The sequence below is a fragment of the Perissodus microlepis genome, chromosome 12, assembly GCF_051167445.1.
Source record: "Perissodus microlepis isolate ML-2025 ecotype Zambia chromosome 12, ASM5116744v1, whole genome shotgun sequence".
Lineage (NCBI taxonomy): Eukaryota > Metazoa > Chordata > Actinopteri > Cichliformes > Cichlidae > Perissodus > Perissodus microlepis.
Window position 1 is genome coordinate 32934660 of NC_140472.1, and position 12509 is coordinate 32947168.

General features: G+C 39.2%; 1 protein-coding gene across 4 annotated transcripts in view; it reads right to left on the bottom strand.

Moving 5' to 3' along the window:
• fras1 (Fraser extracellular matrix complex subunit 1) overlaps nt 1-12509 on the bottom strand; it is a 316636-nt gene that overhangs the window by 176377 nt on the left and 127750 nt on the right. For all 4 annotated transcript variants that reach the window (XM_084946695.1, XM_084946697.1, XM_084946696.1 and 1 more), the window contains exon 11: nt 9656-9803. In XM_084946695.1, the coding sequence (XP_084802821.1) occupies nt 9656-9803 (148 nt within the window). The remainder of the gene's footprint in view (nt 1-9655; nt 9804-12509) is intronic.

The window sequence follows — 12509 nt, forward strand, 5'->3', positions numbered from 1 at the left end:
TTTCACAGGCTATGGGTAAAATGGGTAAGTTTAGGTCTAAAGACTAAAGAGCACTATGTAAGGAAAAAATGACTAAGCAAACACCAGCTGGTACAGGCAAAATCAGTGCTGATGCTAGACTGATTCCGGCATACTAGCAGTTTTATGTAAGAAAATAAATAAATAAAAGCTGTCTGGCCCCCTTCTGTGTAAAGAGGGCATGTACGCCTTAGAAAACTGGTCTGTTTATCAGTATGCAGAGGGATCCATCAGGCATATGCACCACATATATGCTGGTCTCAAGTCAGATGTAATCTCTTTCATTTGACAGTGAAAATGTGTTTCTGCATCTCTTTGGCAAAGGTTTCAGTCTTGCACCCATAAAAATGGACTATAAAACTACCTTCACCCAGAAAATTGTATCAGAAAGTATTAGTAGGAGCACAAATTATTTTAAAAAAGTATGTGATAAAGTATTTTAAAGTATACTGAGTGTCATTCATTTTACCTACATACATATTTTTCATTGCTCTTTAAGGCTAAATCAAAACACTCATGGCGTAAAAACTGGTAATTTTTTATTGTCTAAAAGAAGTCTGTTTTCTTCTGCAGCGACGTTTTCTGTGACACGAAAAAACTGCAGAATCTCATCTTAAAATAAAATTGATATTTAAAACAAACAAACAAAAAAATCCCCTCACTGTCTTGTGTTAAAGTTTTGCGACAGCTTTTTATATGCCCAGGTTTCTTCTGGAAAATTACCTGCCCTTTAAAAGCCAAAACACAACCTCTTAAAAATTAATACGGCCATCTCCTGAAACTACAGATTCGGGGGAATACAGCAATAATAACACTGTCGTATCTGGATTGCAGAACAAGCAAATGCATGCAGTCTCTTGTTAAACAATAAGCGAGGTTGCTTGCACTTGATTGCACTGTGATTGCTCCATTCATTATGTGAATGCATTGAGTAAATGAAGTGCGTGAAGCTTGAGGAAATGTGACCGAGGGATCTGATTAATGTGACAACTGCAGATGGAAGAGAAAAAGAAGTAGAAAGACGAAAACACAAGAGCAAGGACAAGAAAAGACTCCAAGCACAAAGAGCTAGAGCGACAGGAGAGTGGGACGATAACATGAGAAAAATGAAGATGAGACTTAACGGCCAATAAGGCTGTCAGTAAGCCAGGATGTACTGTTCTATATATCTCTGTCCATCTCTTTTCCTACTCTAGTACCACTCGTTACACCCTCTCCCCGACTTCATTGTCCTTTATAGCTTCTTTCTTTCTCACCCATCCATCTCCTTTCCATCTGCCACTCAGTCTCACTTCTTGACCTCCCTTTTCATCCCACAACTGAAGCTATGTGCAAAAATAAGAGTTTAAGAGAGAGGAAGTCAAGTATGAAAATGGGAGGCTAAGACATTTAGCGGTGCAAGTTCTGGCCCGCTGACGGCTTTACCGACTAATGATGTCACGGTTCTGGGTCGGTTCGACCCAGTATTTTGAGTTCTGATGTTTTGGTTATTTTTGAATGATTGTTGTGTTTTTCGGGTGCTATGATGATGATGATTATTATTATTAGAATTCCATGTTTGTTTATTCATGTTTCAGGATTTGTGTCTCATGTTTAGCATTGAGTTCCATGTGTTATATTCTGTCTGTCTCTCAGTGTCTAGTCTGCGTCCTTGTGTAGTGATCTCTCGTTTCCTGTTTTATTGTGAAGGTCTGCGTCTCATGTGAGTGTATTCAGTTTTACCTCCCTTGTCTCGTCTCGTTAATTACTCCCAGCTGTGTCCCCCACCTGTGTGTAATCTCCCTGTGTTTCTCTGAGTATATTTAAGTCGTGTCTTCTGTTGTTGTAGTCGCTGGTCCGTCTGCGTATCCATCAGATTTCATCCGTGTGTTCTTCCTGCTGTCCGTCATCACTTACCTCCGCCCATCCTTCTTCACGTTCGTGTCCTGGTTCATGTTTTGTAGTTTAGTTGTTCCCAGTTCAGATAGTCTGCAGTCCAGTTTACCGTTTTTCTATTTTGTACTTTACTTTCAATAAACCACCTTCACACCTTTAAAAGTGCCTGCGTTTGGATCCTACTTCATTATCTCCACACGGCTCACTTCACTCACCGTGACAAATATGAGTACCAGCCAAGTGTTGATATCTTTATTAAGCTGGGCTCTCCTGTTTTACGAATCTTCTCCATGTATTTGAACATAGTCTCCTGGCAGTTTGTGAAAAACTTGCACAAACAGCCGTGTGTTTGTTTGTGGACACCAGGTCTTTTTCTTTAGTGGAACACATTTATTTATCACACCTGGTAGAAATCAGTAGGTCTCTAAATACTTGAAGTCCAGTTTAGACCAACTCCAATTACTTCATCTTTGAGCCAACATGGTCAAATCAATCTAAGGCTATCTGCACTGATGAGTCCAACTCATTTGAATTGTATCTCTTTGCAGGAGAGATCAACAGTAGACTCCACCCAGCTGGTTGCCCACTGGTTGCAGTCTGAGTCAGCTGAGAGTCATTTTGCAATTCTGTTGATGTTGGATCTCACGTCAGCCTTTGACACCATTGACCATCGCATCCTACTTGAAAGGCTAAAATACTGGGTTGGTGTAACTGGATCTGCTTTAGAGTGGTTCTCATCATATCTGTATGAATCTAACTTTTTTGTGGCAGTTTCTAAATGCAGGTCATCTTCCACGTCCCTGTACTATGGTGTGCTACAATGGCTCTGTGCCGCGGCCTTTATTGTTCTTAATCTACTCCCCCTCCAGCATGTTTTGAGCCCCTTTGAGGATATTTGCTGCCACTGCTACGCAGACGATATCCAGGTATACATTTCTTTAAGCCCCAAGATGTTTCTAAGCTACAGATTTTGAATGAGTGCTTAGATTCCATTAAAGTTTGGATGGCTGACAACTTAACGAAGGAAAGCCTGAAATCCTTGTATGTGCCCCTGATAGAGACATAGCTAAGATAATAAATGCTCTTGGTCCCTTTGCAACATTTGTGAAATCGTCTATCAGGAACCATATCTTTTTAGAATTGCATTTTGTTAACGTCGTCTGTTTTGTTTTATACTTTGGGATCTTTTATCTAGAAAGGTGCTATATAAATAAAGTATTACTCACTTCCTTAAATCGCGGAATTTGTGAATTTCTTTTTAAAGTCGATGACGTTCTGCCTTGATTTTGAATGTAAATAGTTCATGTGAATTTTTATATATGCATACGCCAACAGATTTACACTTTATCTCAGATACTTGGCGTAGCAATGTGAAAACAGACTGACTTGTTCTAATTGCCATTTTATCACCACCTTGACAGACCAAAGTTGTTTTAACCTCCTAGGGCCTGGCGACAACATATGTGGACATCACATTTTGTGTTGTCTAGACCAAAGTACTAATTTATGCTCTACAAGGGCCTGATATCCACTTACGAGGACATTAAAATTTCAATAGAACAGTGGCAGTATAAACGAATATCCTCATATGTGGATCTCATTTTTGTCAGAAACAAAAATCAGGTAAAAAAAAAGAAAATCTGGAAATTCTTTGCTTTTATATTCATCAGGTCCCAATATGCCCAAATATCAAAGACAAATTAAAAATGCATGCCGTGGAAGAGTTCAGGTCTTAGGAGGTTAAAGATGGCAACTGACTGCGAGCAACCAAACGCAACGAGATTGCAAATTTATTGGTCACAGTCACACTTCTTTGGTTGAAGCCAGGGTTATGGGCTCAAAATTCGTACTTGTAACTGGAAACTTGAAACTTGAGTGCAGAGTTTCACACGTATTTTTTGGCTAAGTCCACACACAAATCTTTTTTACACACACAAATTCTTTTTACACATACAAATCCTGATTTACAAGTACAAAATATTTATGACCACAATTTGAGCCCATACAAGGTCTCTGTTTTCTCTAATGTGGTTGTAGCATTAGGTTTATAGGCATTAAGAACTACTTAGGCAGGTTTAGGCAGTAATGTTTAGGGAATAAAACTTGGTTAGAATTAGTCAATAAAGTTAATCATTTAGGTTAAGTCGACTCAGCGAGAGTGAAGCAGTGAAACTTTTTGGACAATAGAACATTCTTGGTTGGGGTTAAAGATCAGTTTGTTTGTTATTTCCTTGGTTTTCACCTGGATTTTGTACTCTCTGAAGAGTCTTAACAACAACAAGCTGCAGGCACGAAATGCTTCTCACTTAAAGATATCAGTTTAAGAGTTGCATTGACTGTAACAATAACACAGGACAGTCCATGTCCAAACACTATCTTGCATTGAGACCATGACGGTATTCTTCACTCTTCCTGCAAAAAATTAGTTCCTGAATATTAGTGAAAACAAAGAAGTATATTTTAATACAGAACAGAACTCATGACTGCTTACAGGAATCTTTCTTCTTTGCCTTGAGTGAACCAGAATAGCTTTTGTCTCGTCTTGAGGATAAGCCCACACTACAGGACAGGTTCAGAAATCACACACTTTGATCCAAGCTGCTGTTTACAGAACGCTGCCTCGACGCTCTCGCGCTGTACTTTAATTTTCTCACAAGCGTGACGAGCCAGAGTCCCTGAGGCACAAAATTAAAAAACTGCAGCATTGATTAACAGTTGTATTAAAACAACTGATCCAGAGGTGTGGATCCAGGCGCACTTAACCATACAACACCGCCCTGATAATGCCAAACACCTAATGAGAAAACCCTCACTCTGGAAAACTGCAGATGTGTTAATATTAGACAAGGTTGTTGTTGTGCTGTTGCTTTATAAAAGTGTAAGAGGGAAAAAAAAACTGCCAATTTTACTGTTCGTACAAGCTTGACCTCTACCTGAGGCTGGTCATGTGCCATAGCCTGGAAAATAAGCCAACTTGCCAACATTACGGACATTTGGCTGATGAGTTTTAGTCATTTCACACCATGACACACACTAAAAAGGCAGTGCCTCACTGTAATCCACCTAACTCTCCAACTTTCAATCATAAGACTCTTTATTTAAGACAAAGCTCCAAATGGCATCAGATTAATTCAACCGTTCCTAATTTTGTTAATCAAAACCGATTAAGCAATGATCAGGTGGTGATTAAGAGGTTTAAAAAGTACTTGGAGTAGTTCAGTAGAAAGAAAATAGATTTTAGGTGAAACTGCTCAGAACAAAGTTTATATTTTTCTTTTTAAGTAAATGGGTCAAGATTTCTGAAGAGACACTTAAGTTGTGTTTTTTTTTTGAATCTGTACAGCTGATATCTCCAAAACTTTGCAACTCGCACTAAAATAACTTAAACGGCTCGATAGCACCAGAAGAACATACAAACATTTTATTTTGGGGTAAACTGCTGTTTTAATGGTGTGCTTATTTATGTAGCATCCATGCAGTTATTAATCTTCTCAGCCCCTGTAAGGAGTCACGTCACAGTAGGCCTTGGGAGAGTTTTTTCAAACAATAATATAAGGTTACAGACTGTAAATGCTTTCTGATATATATATTGTTTTGATCAATTACATTATTTATTTTTCTTTGGCAAACACAAAAACATGATTATTAATTTATCAGCACTGCTGTGCTTCCACACAGCAGTGCTGAGGTTTATCTGGAAACTGTTCCAGGATTTTTTGTCTGTATTTAGGTTTTTGGATTCTCTGTGAATATGTACAGTATGTCTGTTTTTCACTGTTATTCTAGGGTTTGAAGTTTTGATTTTTGTGTTTGGATTCCTGATTTAATTGTTTTATTGATTTTAATTCTGTTACTGATATTTGGTGAATCTTGTAAAAGCCCAACAAGGGACAAGGGTTGGAAATTAGCAACAGCTCTAAACCCTGAGCAGCACATCAATGATCAGAACTATGTTAAACTGAAATGACTTCATGTACCATGTTTGAATCTGGTTCATGATTTCTTTATTGTTTTAAACGTCAGTTTGATTTCTTGTGACATTGTTGAGTCTTTGATTTCTGTTTTTACGTCACGTTTTTTGGGGTAAAAGACGTTGTTTCGTGATCCTGTGTTTTCAGTATTGTTTAAGTAGGTTGAGCTTTAGCTTTATTGGATTGTTTGAGTTTTGATAGTTTACAGTTCGAGTGCTAGTGTTTGTTATGTCTTGTGTGTTTGGTTCCCTCTGATTCTGTTTCTTTGATGACTGAGTCTTCTTGTCTCCATGTTTAATTTTTGTCTTTTGTTTATTTCCTTTCCCAGCCGCCCCTCGGTGTACAAACGGTCCAGTCTCCCTCTTTGTCCTTGTCAAATTGTTTGTCTATGCTCTCTGCTTCCTGTTTTCTGTAATTCCCCGTTAACTTTTTGGATTGTTGTTTTGTGTACTGACTCACTGGCTTTGCAAACAGCCAATAAATATCTTGCTTTTGTCTAACACTGACTGCCTTTGTGTCCTGCATTTTGTTCCTGCTGTACACTCCACCTCACAACAGTAATGGGCCATGACTGAGGCTCAGGTGGATACACAGTTTTAAGAAAAAGAACGGCTCATGTTTGGGCTGTATCATTACTCTGTCAATGTTAGGCAATGAAACACTAAGTGAGCCATAAAATAACAGGCTAATGTTATCTGGTAACCCCAATTTAACAATGAAATTTGTTACAGTGTGAGATTTACTGTAAGAGTACAGGAAACAGAGTTATCTAATTAGTTTATATTATCTCCACATGCTTAGAAACGGCTCGAAATGTATTTTAAAATATTTAATTAAAATATTAAGTTAAGGAAACGCTCACTTAGGACTGATCCTATTTCGCGGTGACAAAATGAATGGGACCGAACGTACTGTGTGACTCTAACAGTGTCTCACATTTTCATATATTATTACAAACATTATAAATGCATGAGATTATAATACAATTATTAATGTGTCCAAGCTGAGACGAACAGTTAGGCTGCAGGCTCCTCACTGAAGGAGTCACAAAGGAGATTTTTATCTCAAAACTATCGCGGCGTCCTTGCAGCTACACACAGGTTAACACACCTATGGCATCATATCCGAAAGTTAGGAAAATAGATTTTACTGCTATGAAACTTTGAAACGTATTTTATCAATTTCAAATAACTCATTTGGGTCAGATCAAAGTAAAATAAGAAGCTGACATCTTTCCCCATGAGACCTGAACACTGCACTTCTTCTGGTTATGCCCCTCAGGTATGAACTGCCCAATCAGAAAAGAGGCTACGGACCTCTGAGCCGGTGTACAGCCATGATTAATAGGCTTAAAGGATGATTTACAGTTCCAGCAAAAAATGAGAGAGAATGAAAGAAAAGGAGGTTGTGTTCTTTTTCCCCCTTTTCTATTTCTAGCCCCAAAACTGAACTCAGTTGGGATGTTCAGATCACTAACAGGGAGGAAAAAGGAGGCAGGGTTAATAACCGAACACGTGACATGTGAATTTATCACATCAACATGTTAATTTAGTGAGCTAACCTTGTTTAAATCAGTTTCTATTCAGACATGAATATATCTGTTATGGACCATCATGGGCATACTATTGCATGCAAAAAACACATACATGCAATGTGTAATTATAATTTATACCATTGGATAGATCTATAAATTCTTAGACATTTCTGAACCTGAGGCATGCCTCACTCATCACTGGGGGATTTGGCAGGCAAATTCTGGCCCCTGGGCCTTATGTTTGACACCCCTGTTTTAAAGGCTTGTTGTTTACTAACACGTGGTTATGACGAAACTGTCATGAAATCATGAAATCAAGTCAAATCAAATGAAGGGACAAGATGTTTGTTCATAGTCCTAATTCTGCTAAATGTGGGCAAGTTTTGGTTGGATGCAGGTAAACGGTTCATGTGGAGAGTGAAGGAGTGACTGGATTTGCTGAAATGCTGATTAGGAAAAAGCAGCGTGAACAAAAACAACAGAACTGAATAGAATAATGTATTTATTTTTAGAATATTCTCAGTCTATTGTTTGAATTGGTGGACACCAGCATACACGCTTGTGAATATGATTAATGAGTGTGGTTTTTTGTGAATTTTACTGCATAAATTAAATCATTTAGTGCAGATCTTTTTTTCCCCTACTGGGCGCACTGGGCACTCAGATTAATAAAACAATCGGCTACTCCAGGATATTACATTTTATACATTTCCCATGTTGTTTTCCGTGTTGTGGACTAATTAGACCGTTTGTCTGAGAATATGCATACTTTAGATTTGAGACATTTTAATATTCTGCTGGGTAGAAATACAGTAAAAACTGAGAGAGCATGAAGACTGCCGAGGGACGTAAAACACGGAGACAATAAATGTGAATTAAACAGCTTCAACTATTGTTGTATCAAACTGAACATTTGAATGGCGCAATGAAAAAAGCCTCTGTTTCCCAGCTGTAATTAGTTACTCACGCAGCCAACCTGAATTACAAGTCTGCCTGAACTTAAACAATGTGGTCCCTGTGTTTAATTGCCTGTTAGGTTATTTATTTATATGAGAAAATGGTTATAATTGCTGGCTGTGAATATACCCATTTTCAGTCATTAAGACAGATGGAGCCGCCTCTTTCAAGGAGGGCGGTGAAACATAAGAGCTTTGATGTGGTTTACAGGAGGAAATCAGCTAGAAGCCATAATTCAATGTCACTGGAAGAATTATTTCTTTCTTAATTTGTGGTATTTCCACTTGGAGAAGTTTTTTTTTCTTTTTTGCACCTGTTAGGGCCAAACTCACTGCTATTGACTCATCCTCTCATTTTCTTGCCAGTAAAAGTTTTTTCTCATCATTAGTTGTTAAATAGGTTTATTTTCTGCCAAGGAGAAAAAGTGCAACCAGGAGGCAATACGATAAAAAATTAAAGCACCCACAGCAAAGAACAAAAAGGACCCAGAAATTCAACTCACATCACCACCAATGTTGTTGAACAACATTAGATTAATACACACATTAACATCAACATTAATATGCCGACATGAATGAGAATTTGGCAGTGACAGAGTGAGGAAAGACTTTCGCCTTACAGCACATTCATCACAAAGGAAAAACAAAAATTATGCTGCATGATTTCACTTTTTAGCCAAATAGTGTCTCGTTTACAGGGAACACGATTTTGATTACATACTTTCAGGATGAATGAACTGACAAACACATTTACACCTGAGCAGTACAGACGTGGCTTTTGATAACGAGGGGAGAAAAAGATAAAGAGCTCTGCTCAGGAAATGTTCTGGAGGGGGCAGAGATGTTTCACAGAATCAGAAACTCAGGTTTTCATTCATGACTCCTGATTTTACACAAACAAAAATCAAACATACAAGGGGAAAAAAGTCAATCAAAGAAAATCCACAAAAAACAGTTTCTCCGACTTTAGGCAGGCAAAGAAATGCAGTGTACCTTCAAACATTTCAATACGCCAGGTAGGACTTTTATACTTTTAACGTTTTAAACTTTACTTTAAACTTTTATACGTTTTTAGTGAGTACTCTCGGACATTTTAATGGTTATGGTCGTCTCCGTTGTCAAAATGATTCTGGTGAATGTATGAAACGGGTAGTTTTACAATTGGGTTATGGTTAGGTTTAGGCATTTGTTTTTGATGGTTAGGGTAAGTGGCTAGGGAAAGCAGTATGTCAAAAAGATGTCCCCACAAGATATGAATACCCGACATGCGTGTGTGTCACTTTTCCTGCGTGGTAACATACCTTGGTGACACTCGGGGCAACATTGGCCGTCCTGAATGACAGCCAGGGTGCCCAGAGGGCAGGTACGGCAGGATCTCAGATAACAAGTCACCTGGGCATCGTGGCATTCGCACTCACGACAACTGCCATCACTCCATCGAGCAAGGTTCTAAAAAAGAGAGGACATAGTATTTGCAGCTGTAAATGGGAGGTTAATGTTCTCATTATGCTTAAACGGCGGTAAAGGCTTTTATAGAGGACGGACAGAATGTGGAAAATACTGAAAAGAAAAGGATTTTGACTTTGAAGAAGCTGATTAACGATTAAAAAGGATGCCACACAGAGAAGGCCGTGGTCTGAATGCTAATCAGCTGCATGTGTCCATTTTAAAAGAAGGCTGACAGTCACGACTCTCATATATGTTTTTTGAAACAGAAAGAGTGAACTGACTGAGGCCCACTAAGGGGAGATATTCGAACAGGCGACAGCAGGAATGTCAGTCACAAAGGGAAAAGAGCCTCACATGGAAAACTGAAACATTTTTCAAGAACCTGTGAAGACTTCTCAAACTTTCTACTGTCCACACGGGGAACCAAGCAGATCGCTTTAAAAACTAACGTGTGCCGTCACCTAGCTCCTACACCAGCACTACCATTATTTAAGAAATTCTACAGGTGTAAGAGCGAGTTTGAAGCACGGCTCATCTTCCTCATTTGCAGATAATAGACCTTAAAAATACTCTTTTAAGGTCCCATAACAGCATTTCAATCAAGGTTGAGGTCCAGACTTTAACTTGGCTGATTCTTTTTCTTAGCTGTAGGTTGCTGTTGTAGGTTTGTTGCTGTGCTTTGAATCATTGTTCTGTTGCATGACCTATTTTTGGCAAAGCCAAATGGCCTCACTGTCATGGTTTCGGCTGTGTGGCAGGCAGGGATTGGACCCAAACGCAAACTCACGAGGGATAAACTCAAAAAGCACAGCTTTATTGCTGGAAAAACAGCTCACAAGTTATAGAAAACTAAACTGGGAAAAACTAAATATAAAGCTCACCAGAAAACACAGGGAGAATCACACACAGTCATGAGGGAGAACGCAACACAGAACTGAGGGAGACGCGGACCTAAATACACAGAGGGTTAACGAGGGCAGTGGGAGCACACGGGGAACACAGCTGACACAGATAACTGTAACGAGACAGGGCAGGAGTGAACACAACATGACACATACTGATGAGAGACTGTCAAAGTAAAACAGGAAGTACACAGAGGTTCAGACAGGAGGAGAGAGAGCACGGGGAGAGCACGGACATAACGGGCTGGGGAAAACATGGAATAAAACACAAGGAGGGGAAACAAGGGTTCACAGATACACAGAGGGGCACACAGGGGGTAACCAAATAAGGAACATCTAAACTAAACAACCTAGGAACCAAGGCATAAATAAAGAACAAAAAACGAAACACACGAAAACTAAGAATACTGGGCCAACATGGCCCTGGACCATGACACTCACACTGGACTCTAGAAAACTTTGGTATACAGAGGAGTTCATATTTGAATCAATGATTGCAAAGTGCACACATCCGTCAGCTGCAAAACAAGCCCAAATCCTCACCTCTCCACCACTGTGCTGACAGCTGGTATGAGGTGTTTGTCCTGATTTGCTGCGTTTGGAGTTTACCAAACATGGCGCTGTGTGTTACGACTATTTTTCCAGAAGTCTTGTTGTCTCTTTGGATGCAATTTAGCGAACTGAAGTCACGCTGCCATGTTCTTTTTGGAGAGCAGAGGCTTTCTCTGGGCAGCTCATCCAAAAAAGCTACACTTGTTTTTCTAATTGCACTTTAATATTTAACATGCTAACTGAAACCTGTAGAGTCTGAGATGTAGCTGCTTTTGCAGCTTCTCTCAGCATTGCACAGCCAGACCTTGGAGTGAAAGTCTGAGACATCCACTCTTGGGAAGATTCTGCTGTTGTGTTAACACACCTGAATGCTCCAGACGAGCATGCTGCCAAAACATCAGCTTTTGCAGAGGTGTTCACATGTGCCGATGTGAAGCATAATTGATTAGCAGCATGTAGCGGCTACTTACCCTCTTATGGATGGAAACCATAAGTTTCATCAGTTTTTCCATTTCATGGAGTCCTTAGAAAACTTTTTGTTTGCGTGAGCGTACTTATGAGCACAGTTATAAGTACAAAATCAATACGAGCTTAATAAGTTTGTTGTTTAAGTGACATTTGTAATTATTAATCTCTGACTCTGTTCCACAGCATGTCTTTGTCCTGTCTTCCTCGTCTCACCCCTACTGGTCCCGACAGACGGCCGACCCTCCCTGAGCCTGGCTCTGCTGGAGGTGAAGGGAGTTTTTCCTTCCCACTGTCGCCAAAGCACTCGTATGCTCACATATGGGGTCATATTATTGTTGAGGTTTTCTCTGTTCTCTTCATCTTACTGTAAGGTCTTTATCTTACAATATAAAGCACCTTGAGGCAAATGTTGCTTTATTCTGTGATATATAAATAAAATTGAATTCAATTCAACAGAAGTGAATCTATGCTATTTAATCCCAATCAGCTTTCTTTGCAGAGGTGAGAAAGTAACTACCTGTGTGACAAAGGATGTGAACAGCTTGGCTTAGCATCAAGAATAAAAGCAAAAACTTTTTTTTATTCAGCTTGATCGATCTGTGCATGACGAGAAATCTAAAAATGTTATGGTGCTAGCTGATTTCTGCACACTCTTCTCTCACTTGTATTTAATTCATCTTTAAAACTTCGTAAGTTAAAACTGATTTGGTCAATTAGCATAAGCCCCACACACGCACAGTATAAATCTGAGCTGGGCTGAGAGAGAAAGCCTTGGCTCAACAGG